At 37.8% G+C, this 13,762-nt stretch overlaps 1 protein-coding gene across 1 annotated transcript in view; it reads left to right on the top strand.

Moving 5' to 3' along the window:
- Positions 1-13,762, top strand: part of LOC121517267 (voltage-dependent L-type calcium channel subunit alpha-1D-like) — a 53,305-nt gene that overhangs the window by 13,912 nt on the left and 25,631 nt on the right. The window contains exons 9-24 of the mRNA XM_041798914.1: positions 191-372; positions 1,408-1,633; positions 2,058-2,265; positions 2,603-2,723; positions 3,648-3,762; positions 3,904-3,961; positions 4,081-4,141; positions 5,520-5,664; positions 5,898-6,027; positions 6,311-6,370; positions 7,333-7,439; positions 9,266-9,353; positions 9,485-9,592; positions 9,748-9,800; positions 9,947-10,093; positions 11,764-11,965. Of these exons, the coding sequence (XP_041654848.1) occupies positions 191-372; positions 1,408-1,633; positions 2,058-2,265; positions 2,603-2,723; positions 3,648-3,762; positions 3,904-3,961; positions 4,081-4,141; positions 5,520-5,664; positions 5,898-6,027; positions 6,311-6,370; positions 7,333-7,439; positions 9,266-9,353; positions 9,485-9,592; positions 9,748-9,800; positions 9,947-10,093; positions 11,764-11,965 (2,011 nt within the window). The remainder of the gene's footprint in view (positions 1-190; positions 373-1,407; positions 1,634-2,057; positions 2,266-2,602; positions 2,724-3,647; positions 3,763-3,903; positions 3,962-4,080; positions 4,142-5,519; positions 5,665-5,897; positions 6,028-6,310; positions 6,371-7,332; positions 7,440-9,265; positions 9,354-9,484; positions 9,593-9,747; positions 9,801-9,946; positions 10,094-11,763; positions 11,966-13,762) is intronic.

Here is a 13,762-nt window from a genome sequence, read left to right as displayed (position 1 = left end):
CTTCAGCTATCCTTTCTATTAAAGACAAAAAGCCCCAGAAATAATCTAAAAAGAATAGAAATTCCATAGTCAGGAACAATTTGGCAATTTTTTTCTCATTAACAAAGTTTTTTGGAGGCTAATCAAGCTTCACTTTGAAACTGTAAACTCTTGTACATGCTTGTGCACGTCCTAACCATTGTTACTGAAGTGAAAATTGTTGTTTGCTCAGTCGTAAGTGCCGACGTTGGAACCGCTTCATCCGCCGGAAGTGTCGTGCAGCAGTAAAATCTGTGACATTTTATTGGCTGGTTATAATCTTAGTGTTCCTCAACACTCTCACCATCGCTTCTGAGCACTACAACCAACCAGAATGGCTGACTGAAGTACAGGGTATCTCTGTTTCTCTATTTTGTTATGATAACACTTACAGGTGCATCTTCAAAAATTTAATTTGTAAAGTTTATTCTTTCTTGTGATTTTACTTCAGAAAGTTGAATTACCCTATATTCTATATTCATCTCAAACCAAGTGAAACATTTCAAGACTTTTTTTGGTTTAATCTTGATCATCATAGCATAAAGTTAATGAAAATCAAAAATCCACTACCTCAAAATATTAGAGTACTTTGGAAAAGGTCCAATCTGCAAAGGTTTCCTGAGCATTTATTCACTCACTATGGTTTGGTACACTCAACCAAAATTATGGGGAAGACAAATTGACAAATGTTCAGAAGACAATCACTGACACCATCCACAAGGAGGGTACGCCACATAAGGTCACTGCTTAAAGGGCAGGGTGTTCTCAGTGTGCTATATCAAAGCATAATTATAGAGAGTTGACTTGAAGAGAAAAGTATTGTAAGAAAAGGAGCACAAACAACAGGGATGAGTTCAGCTTTCAGAGGACTGTCAAACAAAGCAGGTTCAAGAACTTAGGGGAGCTTCACAAGCTTCAATACAGATGAGCTAAAGGCTGCTATCAAAGCAAACTGGTCTAGTTAACACCCAAGCAGAGCCACAAACTGATCGGCTCCATGCCATCTCGCATAAATGCAGTCATTTGTGCAAAATAACTCCAACCAGTTACTGAATACATAAAATAACAAAAACTTCCAGGTCAGCATTTCTTTAATATAAATACTTTATCGGACTGGTGTATATGTGATATTCTAAAATGTTAATAAAGTGGATTTTTGTGAGCAGTAATCATCAAGATTAAAACAAAGAATGTCTTAGAATATTCCAATTTGCAATGGTGAATCTAGAATATATGGAAGTTTTACTTCTTGAATAAAATTACAGGAAAAAAAAACTTCTCATGATATTCATTTTTTTTAGATGCACCTGTATATACTGGCCCATTTTTGTAACTTGTACAATTTTGAGATTTTTTATAGAATTCTAACCAGAGTCTTCTCCTTTTCAGACGTTGCAAACAAAGTTCTGTTGGCAATGTTCACCTTGGAGATGCTGGTGAAGATGTATAGTTTGGGGCTGCAGGCCTACTTTGTGTCTTTGTTTAACCGCTTTGACTGTTTCGTGGTGTGTGGAGGAATCCTAGAGACAATCCTGGTGGAGTTGGCAATCATGTCTCCGCTGGGTATCTCAGTCTTTCGCTGTGTCCGTCTCCTTAGGATCTTCAAGGTTACACGGTGAGCGTCAAAACAGCATAAGTTGAAATCACATAAATGTTTCAGACACTCTTCTTTCTATGAGCCTTTCCACTGGTACATGAAATAAAACATTTTGCAATAATAATGGATAATGGAAGTAGCTTGTTGTTTTTCCTTTTTCTATTTGATGTGAAAATGTGAAGGAAACACTTAAGAACCAGATGCACCAAAAAAGTACTGATATACTGTTTGTACGCTGTTAAACACGATGTCCAATAAGGAGCAGAATGACTTGGGGTGTATCACATGAGCATCACAACCCATTCAAATCTAGATTCAAAATTTTTCTTTGTGTTTTTTACTTTTCCAAGATATCACAAAATAAGTCTACAGGACTAGTATGTGCATGACTTTGTGTTTTACTTTCTTTGCAATAATATGTTTAATGTCTTTTCTTTTCAAGTCACTGGGCATCTCTGAGTAATTTGGTGGCCTCTCTGCTCAACTCCATGAAGTCCATTGCCTCTCTCTTGCTGCTGCTCTTCCTTTTCATTATCATTTTCTCCTTGCTTGGCATGCAACTTTTTGGAGGCAAGTTCAACTTTGATGAGACTGTAACCAAAAGGAGCACATTTGATAACTTCCCTCAGGCCCTGCTCACAGTTTTTCAGGTGTGTATTTTGTTTTTACTTCATTCAAAAACAATTTTTAAAAAATCTTTAAGTTTTGTTTTTTCCAATTCTATAAAAACCGAAAAATTAAGGCCTTACGAAAACATAACATCCTGAAATCTACATTGTGTTTTGGGCATGATCATTTTGGCATTTTGAAAATTAAGTCTGCTGAATTTTACATTCTTGTTAATTTTCTGCGAACAGTTGGTCATAAAAGTGTTGACTTGCATGGTAAAATCTACGCACACATGCATACAGGCACACACACTGTTGTTTTGAAAATGTTCCTACACATGATTAATGAGGCTTTCACTGTTGTGTTTTTCTTTCATAGATTTTGACAGGAGAAGACTGGAATACTGTGATGTACGATGGAATCATGGCATACGGTGGTCCAGCCTCTTCTGGAATGGTTGTCTGTATTTACTTCATCATCCTTTTCATCTGTGGAAACTGTATCCTACCAGCCACACGCAAACAGAAATCCTCACACAAGGATGTAACAGTATCATAATCTCAGAGTACGATAATACCTTGGTGTCAAGTCCACAGTATATTATATATTGTGATATCAAAAAAACAGAAGATGAAGACTTGGGGAAAGAAGTGATGGTGGCATTTATTAAACAACAATTTCACTTTTTAAAATAACAATATGTGGAAGAAAGTGCTGTAGATTTGCAGTAGGCTTAAAAATAAATACTTCTACTTTGGCTTCAGCATGTTTACTAACCTTTAAAGACCTTCGTTATCCATCACTGAAGACAGCTGTAGGTTTTTTGGCCATGTATTTACTGATGCACCTTGTGGGATTATGAATGCTTCCTTAAGAGTCTTTTTGCCTGGCCAGGTTCTGCTCCACAAATATTCGTGAATCTTTTCGGGGTGATGATTTGTTCCTATATAACTCTTATTCCCCATTAAGTGTGTCACTGCAGTCTAGCAGTGTCTGCATACTGTTTTTGCTTGTCTGTCAACTTTTCTCCTTTCTTGACACCAGGAAACCAACATGCTTCTACTTGCCAGATTTAAAAGTTGCTGAAGCTCCACAATCTCTAAAACTTTGTCACTCAGTTCTCGGTTCTCAGTTGTCACTAGTAGCAACCACTATTTTCGCACTTTTAGATTAAGGCAGTGAGAGAAGTGCAAAGGATGATGGGTACACAAGGGCCAATGGTAACTGTAGTTCCCACTTTGCTTCACTCTGCTCCACTAAAAAAAACAACACTTTTTCCTCTGGAGACCTATCGTTTAAAACCATCACATGTCCATGACAGTATTAAAACGCCTTTGTCACTGTGATATTACCAATACTGTTACATCCCTAGTCCACATTGCTTTGTACGATCAGCATTTTTTTTTTTAACTTACATGAACAGACATCTTGCTAAATGTCTTCTTGGCCATTGCTGTTGACAACCTGGCAGATGCAGAGAGCCTCAACACAGCACAGAAGGAGAAAAAGGAGGCCAAGAAGAGGAAGAACAGTGCCAAGTACCATTTAGGATATCTTAATGTTGCATGTTTTAATATTTGTTTAACTGTTACTCAGCTATTTTTCATTTTTATTGTAAGCACTTCTTTTGGCAGAAACACTGCCTTCTGATCATTCGGTGTCCTGGATGTCTCTTACAGGGATGTAGACACAGAAAAAGGGTTTGAAGTATTTAAGGACATGGAAGGGGACACTGAGGTAAAATAAGTTGTTTTATTTATATTATCAATAGAATATACTTCCTCAAGACTATTTGCCTTTTAGTGCATTATGTATGCATTACACTTCTGAATGTTGATCTTGATTTTTGTGTGTAGATGTCTGCAGAGATTCCACTTGAGGAAGAAAAGGAACTGTATCCTACCATTGACTTTTCAGGTAAAAGCCAGTTTTCTAAAGTGAGAGGTTGAACTCAGGGTTTGGTACATAAACATCATGCATCATTTAACTTCCTGGAGATGAAGCTCTGAGGTTTTTCACCAAGCAAATCAAACACTTGTCCACTTGTATCACAATATCTAGCCTTGACTTTAGGCAAGATCATTGACTGTATAAACAGATGGATGTTTATCAGATGTGGTCAAAAAAAAAGTGGAGTCCAAATACCCCACAATTGGATCTGACGCATGGTCTGGTGGCATTATTCAGAACCAGAGTTGCAGTGTACATACTTTACCATAATTTAACCTCCCATCCTTTTCTGCTAACCAAAATAGATATTTAACTTGTGGATCAAATAAGAAAGATTCCCCATTACTGTACAGACCACAGCAGAAAAGACTACTTTTTGTTTGAAACAGACACTTCATTGATATTGGTGTAGTGGATTGAGTGGATTTTGTGCAGTAATCCTGAGTATGCTGAAATTGTCAACAGAGCTGTCAGTCCCAGAGGTTAAACTTTATTGTAGCATCAAACAGCTAATTAGAAATACTTCCAAGCTAGAGAGGACAAGAACATATATCAGTGTGATAATAGTGACCACAACAGAAAACCTCTTTGAAAAAACATTTTATTTATTTAGTTATTTTTAAAGTTTGCCTCATGTCTGTTAACTGGAATAGGCTATGGTTGTTACCTATATTAAAGCCAGTCAAGAAAGGAGGCCCCAAATGCTCTGGCATCACTTTTAGGGAGCTGTTGTGTTTTCTTCTTTCCTGTGAGTGGGAAAGAAGCAGGAACAAGAGAGACTACTGACAAGAAGTGGAATCCAGTAACCATGAGAGAAAACTACAGTTATTTTTATTGCATTAGCTCAGAAATATTTTAGATCTCATTCAAACCAACACTAAAATATTTTACAGTTGAAAATTTTTAATGAACGTTTTGAAAAATGCCAGAAAATGTTTTTTGTAGCCTTTTTAAATAAACACGTCATAGATTTCATAGAACACAAAAATTCATAGATTTCCACTTTGACAGAGGATCAGTTTATTACATGTTCACAATCCATGTGACATCGTGCCAACAAACAACATTTATTTGAAAATCAGATTTTGAGCAGCTCATTTATATTATCAAGAAATATCTGACAAGGTTGATACTGTCTCCACAAAAACATTTTTCCCTGTGTTTTCTAGACAGACCTTAAAGTTGCTTCAACTGTTAACTTCCTGCAGTCTTCCTCATGTCATGTTGCTTCGTTTTATCAGTTGATCCAAAACAGCCTTGGTTCCTAACCTAGGGTCCAGGAAACAACCATGGTAATGCAACTGAACCATTGTTCTAAAATCATATTTGAAATTCTGTTTCCTAGTGTGTGATAAGGCCAACTATAATGAAAGTCTCCAAGAAGTCCTGAGAAGACCTCGCCCTCAGAGGCTTTCTGATCTCACCATCAAAGAGAAGACTCCACCTATCCCAGCTGGCAGCGCCTTTTTTCTCTTCAGCAGCACTAATCCGTGAGTCTTGGACATGCTGTTTGGTGTTATTTACAACAAATCACAGGTACCAGGCAGCTTACCTGCACAGTAAAGCAAAAATTGCAAAAGCTGTTAAAAATATTGATAAGAGGGGAAAAAGACTGTGTTTAAATGCATCACAAACCAAACTTGCATCAATACAGTACATTTGTGGCTCTTCTGCTTACTCTCCCTTTTTGTCTTCATTTCTCTTTCTTTGGTATTTGCTTTAGGTTTCGTGTATTCTGCCACAAGCTGATCCACCATCAGATCTTTACCAACCTTATCTTGATCTTCATCATGTTAAGCTCTGTCTCTCTGGCTGCTGAAGACCCAATACGCAACTTCTCTGCTCGCAATATCGTATGCAAACTCCCACCTCTTAAACTGCTCCACAAGCTTTTGTTTTCTCATCATAGCGGACACTCAGCTCTTTTTCCAAAAGCATTTTCACAGGTCACATTAGACATAGTTAATATGCAGATGATAAAAATAATGGCCTTGTTTCATTAAGATTTCTCTGTTTCATGATCCTGGTATGAAGTACTCTTTTTATATTGGTTTAACTATAGCTGTATTTTGAAGCTTACTGTGCTGTTATCCTATGGCTAATTAATGCATTTAAATTGTGTATTCTTTCTTGCAGATTCTTGGTTATTTTGACTATGCTTTCACGGCAATCTTTACAGTTGAGATCCTGCTGAAGGTAAATTGCTTTTGTGCTATGGTGTGCCGGGTAGAGCTTTGTAACTATGCACACTCATGTCACCCTGCTGGCCTTCCAAGATCCTTAGCTAAGCAGACTCTGGGCTTTATTATATACCCTCCCTAAAATATCTATGTTCTTTTTGTTTCCACGTTTCCACCTAGCTCAGTTATTTTCATGTTCAGTGCCCACTTTTTATGAATAACAAGAAAACTCGCAAACTGTGTACCAATGTGCCAGTGTGCATTTGCCACTCTCTTTTTGGTTTGATATGTGTTACAGCCAATACACACTTACTTAAATCAAAGGGTTTAATCCAACCTCTTTGAGACCTGCTCTTTATTCAGCACCCAGATTGGTGCCTTATAACAGGCAAATTTAGTCAGCCATGTCCCAGATCACTTTATGCCACAAATTTTTGGCAGCAAATTTTTGACCATCAAAATAGGATTCTATACATATCCTTTCTAATACATTTATAAACAGTGAAAATTATTTTGCCACCTCTTCAAAATCCAATACTGAAGTTTTCTGCATGTGCCAAGCCTCTTGTTATTATAATATATAGATGTTTAAGTCATATCGTAACCTGCTTGTCATGTTGTCTTGCACCAAATATGTTTGTATCTCTAAGTTACATCATGATGTAACACCACAGCTTGGTGCAGGACTGCCAACAATGAAATGTCAAATTATGTGGAGCGTGCATCCTTAACATTCATCTTTAAAATTAAAATTCATGTAAATATAAAGGACAGACTAGAAGAAAATAAAAAACAGCCAAAGTCTTAGCTACACATATATATATATTTTTTTTATTTTTTTTTTTCCCTTGGCAATCGTTTGAGGTTCTGGATTTAAATAGAAAGAGTATAAAAGATAGGTTTCAGCCTAAAAGGGGGACATGTGGTTGATGGCAAATCTTTTCTTATGTCTGCACTGTTTTTTTCTGCTCTGTTCAGATGACAGCGTTTGGAGCATTCTTTCATAAAGGAGCATTCTGTAGAAACTACTTCAACCTTTTAGACCTGCTGGTTGTTGGTGTGTCTCTGGTCTCCTTTGGGATTCAGTATGTATTGTTCAAAGATCCTTGAATGTCTAAAGCCTAGTTCAGACCAAAGATTTGCGATGAGATGAGTTGAAACTTGCAACTGCTTGCAATGGGCTGCTCATGTTGCTGCAACAGGAAGGGATGATGCATTGTTCCTGTAGCAGTGACTTTCATAGTCACTCATTTCAAGTGATTTATTGCTTCAGTTACTGTCCAATATGTTTTGTTACAAGACGGACAGTATGCACATTCACTGTTTTTTCTCTGTTGTGTTTTTGTCACGATAATACATAACATACACATTACATCCAAAAACACCAGTTGTACACAGCCAACAATGGAGAGTTTGACAGTATCTCAAGATTAAACGTTTCAGAGTTTATTTTAACTCCCAAAGTGTAATTTAATTTTATTCTGAGTGAATATGGCCTTCAGTGCTGGAGTAATTTTACAGTGTTTATCCACCAGTGTTAGTTCAATACTGTAAAAAGTCTATTGATCCAAGCTTTGCCTACTGCAATTTCAAATCTAGGGGGTTGTGTGGGCAAAGGTCCCCACCATGCACTTTTGCAGTGTTTAAGATGTGGTTAGATGTGTTTAAATGTTGCTCATAACACAGTGATCCCTTCTTGGGTTCTTTTGTTCATGTTTCTGGTAGATTGTTGTTTTTGATGTGTGGCACTGTTGCACCATGAGAGAAGTTATCCACTGAGTTAGAGATTTGGTTAGTGACTTTAGGTGCAGTTAAAAGACACATAGTGCATGTTCTTCATCATTATGCATTGCTTTGATATGAGGTTGGCTCTCTACTTTGTTCTTGCTAGAGGAGTCCCACCTTGCAAAAGATTTTCAAGAATTACTGAAGCTTTGTCATATTAATATACATAAAATATTTAACACTTTCAAAAGTTTAGTTTAACTATATGTAGTGTAGACTAATATATATATATATATATATATATATATATTTTTTTTTTTTTTTAATTGTAAAATTTAACTCTATATAAGTTTAATTAACACTGTCAATTTAGCTGTGTGTTTTTAGAGGTGTGAGATCTATTGACTTGTCCTTTCCAAAAAGGGAAGATCATGTGTAACTGTACAACTCCTCAACAGCAACTAAGTACTTAAAGTAAACTTTAAATTAAATACTTCTTACTTTTATCTGAGTAGATTTATAGTCCAGTACTTTTTCTTGTACATAAGTACATTTTAACCAGAGTAACTGAATTAACTGAATTTTACTTGAGTACAATAGTTGTGTACCTTTTCCACCTTTGTCACCTTTGTAGGGTGGCAGGTAATTTCACAACACATAAACAAAAAATTTTTTGCTAGCTTAATCTTGTTAGAGCTAAGATATCTGCTAATATTTTTTATGCCTGTTCTGCTTATATGTGCAGCTAATGAAGGGAACAGATGTGTTTATGGGCTGAAGTTTACGTGTGAAAAGGAAAAAGATAGATTATTATTTTCAAAGTTCAGCACATGATTTTATGTAATGAAATCGTCTACTGTGAATTAAAGTTTGTAGTGTTTATAGCATTTCAAAACAAGAATTCACTGTCCCATTTCACATCTATTTGCTTGCAATATCCTAACACTAGCTTTCTATGATTTCCTGGACTAAATCTGAGCCAACATCTTCAAATGGCTTATTTTGATCTGTGATAGCTCACTTCAGACAGCTGCAACCTTACCAACCATATTCTAAAATGGGCTCCTTGCCTAGCTAATCTTTGATCTGAACTGGACTTAAACTGCATTGTGCATCTATGTGTGACCATGTCTGCTCCATGTTGTCGTTTTCATCTGCTGAATACTCTTTTTTTGTTCTTTTACAGGTCTTCTGCTATCTCAGTAGTAAAGATTCTCCGTGTTTTGAGAGTTCTTCGTCCACTTAGAGCCATTAATAGAGCCAAGGGACTAAAGGTTAGAACATCAGTAGGAGAACACAACACTGTATTTGAAGAGTGTGTCCTCAGTTAAAAGAGAGCTTTTGCTAAAGGTGCAGCGCCGTGTTTCTACTTGTAGTATACTAGTAAACTGTGTGTCCTTTGCAGCATGTGGTCCAGTGTGTGTTTGTGGCCATCAGGACGATTGGCAACATCATGATCGTTACCACGCTGCTGCAGTTCATGTTTGCTTGTATTGGAGTACAGCTCTTTAAGGTACAGTAAAAAATCAGCCAGTGGAAGTAAACAGAGGAACTTCAGTTAAGAACAAAATTAAAAGAGCCTCAGTTATAAAATATCAAATAAGAAGGTTATAAAATGTGCTTTTGATGTGTTTGTAATGTTTTTTTGTTTGTTTTTTTTTGACAAAGGGAAAGTTTTATCGCTGCACAGACGATGCAAAATCCAGCCCAGATGAGTGCAAGTGAGTTTCCCTTGTGAATCTTAATGATTTCCAGCACTGTACTTCAGACTAAAAGTACCATTTACCTTCAGCAGGATCTCAACTGTATCACACATCGGGGCTGTGCTTCATCAAGTTTAATATTTGATCTATTTTATCTATGACAGAGGTACCTACATTCTCTACAACAATGGGGACACAGCAGTGCCAATGGTTAAGGAGAGGATCTGGTACAACAGTGACTTCAACTTCGACAATGTCCTCGTGGCCATGATGGCTCTTTTTACAGTCTCCACCTTTGAAGGATGGCCCACGTAAGTCGTGTTGTTTTTGTTGGTCCTCCTGTTAACATGCAGCTTCTTTTAATTGCCAAAACACACTTTTATTGTTACCTTAAAAGCTGACCACGTTTTCTTAAAACCCCATTGATAAGATTATGATTATTGCATAATCTGAACAGGAAGCATACTGGTAATGTTGTATACAAGTTGATCTTGCAAAGCAGATGGATACGCCTGTTTCCGTGTTTCTCACTGGATCCACTGAATCCATCTTGCAAAGCTCCTGTCAGAACTGTTTGGACCCAGTTAGAAAGTGACAGGACCAATCAGCAACGAGGGGCAGTACTTTCAGGCGTGGTGAAGTCATGATGTTAGCAAGCAGCAATAAGAGGCTGGTGCAATTATGGCGGAAGGCATTGGTGTGGATGCTGCTAAAGCGCCAGTTTTATCAGATGTGACAGACAGGACGTCCATCCAATCACCCTCACGAGTTTTTTTTCAAAGGCTCTGCCCTTTCCCAAACGCTGTCGATGAGAGGTTTACCAGTTGGATGTGTGAAACAAATCCATCTGGCGTGTCGGGTTAAATCTGCCCTGGTTTCTACGCAAGTTTGATAAATGAGGGCCACTGTCTCTACAGCAGTGTCATTAATGAATATTGGTGGAGTCGGTTTGAATGGAAATTAGTCAACATCTCTTTTGTCTTGGACACATTGAGATGCACATTGAGTCATTGCACTTTTTAACAGAACTACAGTGACTCCTATGAGTTAAATGGTGCATAGACACTGCCAGCACAGCTTCTGCAAGCTGTAGAAATCACTTTTTCAGTAATCCACATACTGAGGACCTTTTCCTTAATTGAGGCTTGTCCAAACTTTTTCCACTGACAGCCACATATAGAAATAAATGAGTATGCTGGGACGACTTTAATATACACAAGGCAAGGTATATGACATCGATTAAGTCCGAAGCAGAATACAGGAGGAGCTGGGTTAGAGGAGGGTTGCAAGAGCAACTTGTAGAGAGAGTAGCAGAGCCTGGCCAGGCAAGACCAGTTTGAATAAGGTAGCATGATAGCGACTGGCCAATAGCATTCTCTGAGCAAATCAGATGGCCGTCAGCTGATCGGGGCAGAACTTCACGCCATGGCCTGCATGAACTAACACTAAAAAGCCTGATTTAATGTCTAACAAGGCAAAAAAGACAATAATTTCCAGGTTTTTGGGGATGCCAATCAGATTTTAGGGGACCTTGTTTACAGGCTCAACCCCTGGAATATTATTGGTCCTGCTATTTGCTGTCGAAACTTATCAGGGAGTTAGAAAACAAGATATCATTGTTTTGATTGCCAATATTTTTACCATGTACAGTGTTGTCTCAGTTTAGTCACCAAAACCACATTAGTAGATTCTTCTGGTTGAGATGTTTGTTTACAGAATTAGCATGGTATCATGGTAGCATCGTCTTGTGCTTAAAATATGAAGTACAATACGGTCGAGCACAAGCTCCATGTTCAGATGTGGGCCATATTACATTTTTATCTACAATTTGCTGCGGGCCAATAAAAATTGGACTGTGGGCCACATTTGGCCCATTACACATTTTTCTTCAAAGTACGCTTGGTAGATACCTCAAAAAACAACAAATGGAAAAGAAGAAGTAATTTGTGTTGTTCTTCGACATTTTTTTGTGTCCCTGCAGGCTATTGTACAAGGCTATCGATTCTAACAGAGAGAACATGGGTCCCATCTACAACTACCGCATCGAGATCTCCATCTTCTTTATTATCTACATCATCGTCATCGCTTTCTTCATGATGAACATCTTTGTTGGTTTTGTCATTGTCACCTTTCAGGAGCAGGGGGAGAAGGAATACAAAAACTGTGAGCTTGACAAGAACCAGGTAGGGCCTGCATGCTTTTGTGGAACATTTTAAATGGCTCTGACAAATCTGAAAAACTCTGAAAAATTTAGCAGACAGTTCTTTATTTTTGAAGTGGTGATCTTGCGAGGTATTGGTGTCATATTACTGTACATGGTTTTCAGCACTGGCCTTGTGTTTAGAAGCTGGCAAGAGTACACTCATAAAACATACTCAAACTATGACCATTTTCCTAACATAACATGGAGGACTGGAGGCTACAGTGGCTACACTGTATCATATCATGTCATTGTTCAAGGTTGTGAGTGAGACAAACATGAAAGTTGTGTAGTCTGGTTAATAGTAACATTATTAATTAGAAAATACAATAAATAGTTGTATTAATGAACAAAAATGGTAATCAAAATTAATTATAGGGCTAGGGGGCATCTAGGGACTTTCTAAATGTTTAACTTTAATGTTCATCAATGTTGGCATTTAAAAGTGAATGCTCATTAAATCGATCTTTCTTTATAAAGTGCCAAATTTACCTACAGACACTTAAAATACCAGTCCAGACTGTACCCTTTATTATTTTTCTAAAGACCTGACATTAATCCACATAAGCAAAGGACATGACAACTTTTAGCAAAGTTGCAGTGGCAAGGAAAAAACCTCGAGCTGAACTAGATTTTAGCTCGATTTATACTTCTATAGGTAATCTATACCCCAGCATATGGCATTCGCGGGTCTGCTTAGCCCTGAACCTACCCAGAGACTACATACATAGTCTCTTATTTGTAGTTGTGTTTAAGGTGTGACAAATCTCAAACCAAACAGGAAGACTGGTAATGAAGGAAGACACAAAAGGGCACAAACACTTAAAACTAAAACAAATTAAATACTACAAAGAAATACTGATGGATTAAATGACTAACAAAAACAATAATCTATTTTTAATAACAAGACCAAGATTTAACTTCCCTGACGACTGGAAGCTACCACACACCAACTGATCATCAGGGCAATTGGAGTAATTCATCATCAACATCCTTGTTATGATGAAGTCTCAAAGATTTATCAGCTTCTGGTCATTAAAGTTTTTTCTCAACCCAAACACAATTTTGACAAGTGTTAATTTTTCCATAGATTATTTAAACATTTTCCAAATTAGCCAGAAAAAATCAAAGGTTACGTATGTTACCATGGTTCTATAAATCCTGGATGACTGCCATAACCAGTGCTTCAAGCACTGGATAACACATCATGCATGCGCAGGTTGAGTAGCTATACCAACAAGGTCATGTGTGACACCTGCTGACTGGTACAGTCTATATATTCTGGTGTTATCAGGGAAACAGTTCCTACAGAATCTTCTCGTGAAATCACAAGGATTCCGAGTGACAGAGTGCTCTGACGGTCATCTAGGATGCATAGAACCATGGTTACATACGTAACCCTCCATTCTATTTCATCCTTCTCGACCACCAGAGGCGGTGCTTCAAGCACTGGATGACCTATACCAACATGGTCATTAGGAATCCAATACATACAAAATGTACTGCTACCCCTCTCATGGCTGCCCGTGATGTGGATATACCCCTTGTAGAGTGGCAAATCACATCAGATGGCAGTGGGCAACCATATGCCTGATATGCCTTCTTAATAACACAAAGGCCTCTGAAGCGAACAGATCCACTTCTGCCTTGTGGAGAAGAGAGTCCTCATGGTAAGCATCGCCTATGGGTGACGGTGGCACTCCTCTGGGGAATGCTTGCCCCATGACAGGAAATCTGCAACCTGGTTTCACTCTCCAGGCAAGTACATCCCCCTCAGGCT

Source organism: Cheilinus undulatus, linkage group 11 (assembly GCF_018320785.1).
Source record: "Cheilinus undulatus linkage group 11, ASM1832078v1, whole genome shotgun sequence".
NCBI classification, from domain to species: Eukaryota; Metazoa; Chordata; class Actinopteri; order Labriformes; family Labridae; genus Cheilinus; species Cheilinus undulatus.
Note: the sequence above shows the minus strand (reverse complement) of the source record. Positions and strands in the feature narration are given on the sequence as shown.